Here is a 3,889-nt window from a genome sequence, read left to right as displayed (position 1 = left end):
TCATCATTGAACTTCACAAAATATTTCACTTGGACCACTTATTCAATTAAATGTCCAGTTTTTTAACTAAAATCCTATGTGTTTGTGTGCGAAGTCAGCAAACTATTAGGATTTTCAATTGAATCCTTCAAGTTGGCACAAAAAGACAAAGAATGTTCACTTAAAAAATAGATTTTAACGAGTTAATGACTTGAATTAAATATTCTATGAAGTTCAATGATGAGTCAGAAACAAACTAAAGTTCGATGGTCAAGATCACACAAAAGTGAAAAGTTCAATTTCCATTAGTACAAATCCGTGAGCAAACTTGAAGGAAATTTCTTATCAAAAATTTTGGTGCAGCGGAATAAATGTGTGATTAGTAAACCACTCTATTTTTATTCTTTACAGTAATATTACTTGCCATCATGATGATTAATTATCATGTTTAGATATAGTTAAATGCTATCGCAACATTTAACCAAATTTATTATCTAGTCGCAATGTATTGCAATATAGGGGGAAAGAATTGGGAGACATCCAAGACCTTTGTCAGTGATGGGGGAATTTAATGCTTGTCCGGACAATTGTGGTCTAGTGGAGATGAGAGAACATGGTAGACATATGTCTTGGTGTAATGGTCGAATTGGTCAAGCTTGGAGTTGGGCAAAGCTAGATAGGGTGGTGGTGAACTCGGCTTTCTTTAATGAACACTATTAATGTAAAATGGAGTTTCTAGCTAGGAAAAGCTCTGATCACTGCCCTATGTTAATTCATTTCACAAGGCCTTCTTTAGGTATGGTCCATTACCTTTTAGATTTCAGAATATGTGGAAAACACATAACACTTTCACACAACTGGTCACTACCGTTTAGAAAGAGCCGAAGCACAAGGTAGGACTTCGGAAGTTGGCTGCTAAATTGAGGGAAAAAAAAGGAAAAACAGTGCTCGCCTTGCAATCTTGGAATAAACAAGTCTTTGGACATGTTACTTATCACATTAAAGAGCTGGAAGAAAAAGTTGAGATGCTAGAAAAGCAGTGGCAAAGTCGCTTTGTTCTGGATTTAGAGGCTAAGTTTCTTACCACTAAGGTCGAGCTACATACTTCATCAGATTGCCCTTGCACTTCGATTAGTCACATAGTTACAAACCCAAACAAACAAGAAAAGCGAAATGGCAAAAAAAAAAAAAAAAAAAAAGGCGTTAAGTTCTAAACTCTTTGTGATGCTTTGGGAGAAAAGGGAAAAACTGAGACTAGCAGCACAAGCAAAGAAGAAATGGCTTATAGATGGAGATCAAAATTTAAAATTCTTTCACTCAGTTGTTAATCAACAGAAAAGGACTTCACAGATCTCTTCCATGCAATTGCCTGATGGAACAGTGTTGGCTTCACCAAAAGAGGTTCACAATAGTGTTGTTAACTATTTTAAACAAATTTTGAGTGACAATGGGCCTACGGAGCAAGGAGACTTGTCCTCATTAACTTTTGAAGTTGTAACAGTGGAGGAGAGTAGTGGAACCAACGGAAAAAGAGGTGAAAGATGCAATTTTTTCCATACCATCAAAGAGTAGTCCTGGGCCAAATGGATTTGGCGCTGGCTTTTATACATCGTGTTGGGACTTAGTAAAGGTGGACATGGTGGAGGCAGGGAGAGAATTTTCCAGGGACAGCCCCTATCCCTATTTTACAACTCCTCTTTCATTGTCCTAATTCCTAAAGTGGATCAACCTGGAAGTTTTGACAAGTTCAGACCTATCAATCTATGCTCATTACTTTACAAAGCCTTTTCAAAGATCCTTGTCAAACGATTAACAAGACTGCTACCAAAGATTCTCTCCTGAACAGGGCGCATTCATTCCAGAGAGAAGTAATTTCGAGAATATCACCCTTACCCAATAAATGGTCCACTCTTTGAATAGAAAGACCAGAGGTGGTAACGTTGTGCTAAAAATTAACATGGCAAAGGCTTATGATAAGGTAGTTTGGAGGTTTTTGCTGCATGTGCTTGATGGATTTGGCTTCTCTAGAAAGTTTCGTGATTTGGTGGCGAAGTGTTTCACAATTCCTTGCTTTTCTATAATGATGAATGGGACTTATAAAGGTTTCTTCCAATCAAGTAGAGGACCAAGGTGACCCTTTGTTCCCTTACTTGTTCATCATTATGGAAGAGGTTTTGTCACGCCTTCTGCACAAGAGATTTGAAGATGGTAGCATTGGGAGGTTCTACCATCCTGTTGGGGCCCCTTTGGTTTCACATCTTCTATATGCAGACAATGTAGTAGTGTTCAAAAATGGAGGTAGAAGATTGATGTAAAGGCTCGTGAGGACTCTAAACACATATGAAAAGTGGTTAGGACAATTGATAAATATTGAGAAATCGGTCATCCTATTCTCTAAAAGGATCAGCTACACCAGGAAAAGGGGCTTACTTCAATTAACTCGTTTTATTGAGAGACATTTTCTAGTGGTTTACTTAAGAGTGCCAATCACCTCTGGTTGAATTATGACCAAGCATTTGGAGGCTTTGGAAGCCAAAATCCACACCAAGATAGCAGGTTGGAAAACAAGGTTACTTTCTCAAGGAGGTCACCTTATTTTAGTCTATCATGTTCTGTCTTGTATGACGACGCATTTGTTAGCTGTCGTTAATGTGCCAAAGATAGTCCTCAACAATATGAACTCATTAATATCCACATTCTTTCGGGGTGAGAGTAATGGAAGATAGAAAAAGAAATGGCGTGCCTGGTCTAAAGTATGTTTACCAATTACAGAGGGTGGACTTGGAGTATATAATTTTGCGACAGTTCAAAAATCTCTCCACATGAAACTTGGATGGCGGTTTATGACTACTACCAGTTAGTGGTCCAATTTCTTACATGCCAAATATGTAAAGAGCGGACACCTCTTGCTCAATTCTAATCAGAAGGGTTCTAGCTTGTGGAAAGCAATTGTAAAGGTCCTACCTAAGGTACATGAGAATTCGAAATGGAGGATCAAAGAAGGATCGGTATCCTTTTGGTATGATCGTTAGTTAGCAAGTGGCCCTTTGAGTAAGCATGCTTTGGAGGAAATTAACCCAAGACTATGGGTTAAAGATTGCTGGATAGAAAATGGCTGGGATATCACTCACCTTAAAGAACTAGTGGGGGAGGAGAAAGCAGTAGAAGTAGTACATACCATTGGGGCTTGAAAAGAGGGTAGCAATCTGATTATATGGAAACCAAATGGCAATGAAGAAGTCTTTTCTTCAAGTGCCTGGGATATTGTAAGAGTGAGAAGTCCAAAGATTCCTTGGATGAAATGGATATGACATAAATCTCTACCAAAAAAAGCTTCTGTTTGCATGTGGAAAGCTAAGTTTAACAGCTTAAGTGTGGAGTCTAAGGTGAGAGAAGCAAGAGTTTGCTCTTGTCTCACGTTGTGATTGTTTTGATAAGGGACAAGTGGAAACACTTGATCATGTACTCAATGCTGGGGATATTGCTAAGGCAGTTTGGAAGTGGGCTTCTTTAGCCTTGGGAGTGCACTACGGGGAGGCACAATCATGGTGGACTAAAATCAACAGATGGTTTACATGTGCAAGAAAAACCTCACAACATGGTATTTTAATTGGACTTTTACCAAGCTTGATAACATGGAAACTATGGGGACGTCGTTGCAAGGCACGCATGGAAGGGGTTCGAGAATCTGTGAAGGAGGTCTGATTTGCAATAAAGGTTTGGTTGCGCCTTCTAGCTGAAGGAATAGACAGAGTTACAAAGCTTAGCAAAACAGATTATGAAATCCTCAAAGCTTTAGAGGTGCCTATATGTGCTAAGGTAAGTAAGCCGACTCTACTAGTTTTTTGGAGGAAACCTGATGTAGGTTGGGTAAAACTTAATGTAGATGAGAGTTCTGCTGGGAATCCCG

General features: G+C 38.9%; 1 protein-coding gene across 1 annotated transcript; it reads left to right on the top strand.

Annotated features, from left to right (window-relative positions):
* Window positions 1-498: 498 nt before the first annotated feature.
* On the top strand, window positions 499-1,690 carry LOC111391577 (the record flags this gene model as incomplete). The annotated part of the gene is made up of 4 exons (XM_023016817.1): window positions 499-666; window positions 855-1,070; window positions 1,216-1,380; window positions 1,481-1,690. Coding segments are annotated over 4 exons (759 nt in total), but the record flags the coding sequence as incomplete, so codon positions are not given.
* Window positions 1,691-3,889: the final 2,199 nt, after the last annotated feature.

Source organism: Olea europaea, unplaced genomic scaffold, assembly GCF_002742605.1.
Source record: "Olea europaea var. sylvestris unplaced genomic scaffold, O_europaea_v1 scaffold8061, whole genome shotgun sequence".
Classification (NCBI taxonomy): Eukaryota; Viridiplantae; Streptophyta; class Magnoliopsida; order Lamiales; family Oleaceae; genus Olea; species Olea europaea.
Note: the sequence above shows the minus strand (reverse complement) of the source record. Positions and strands in the feature narration are given on the sequence as shown.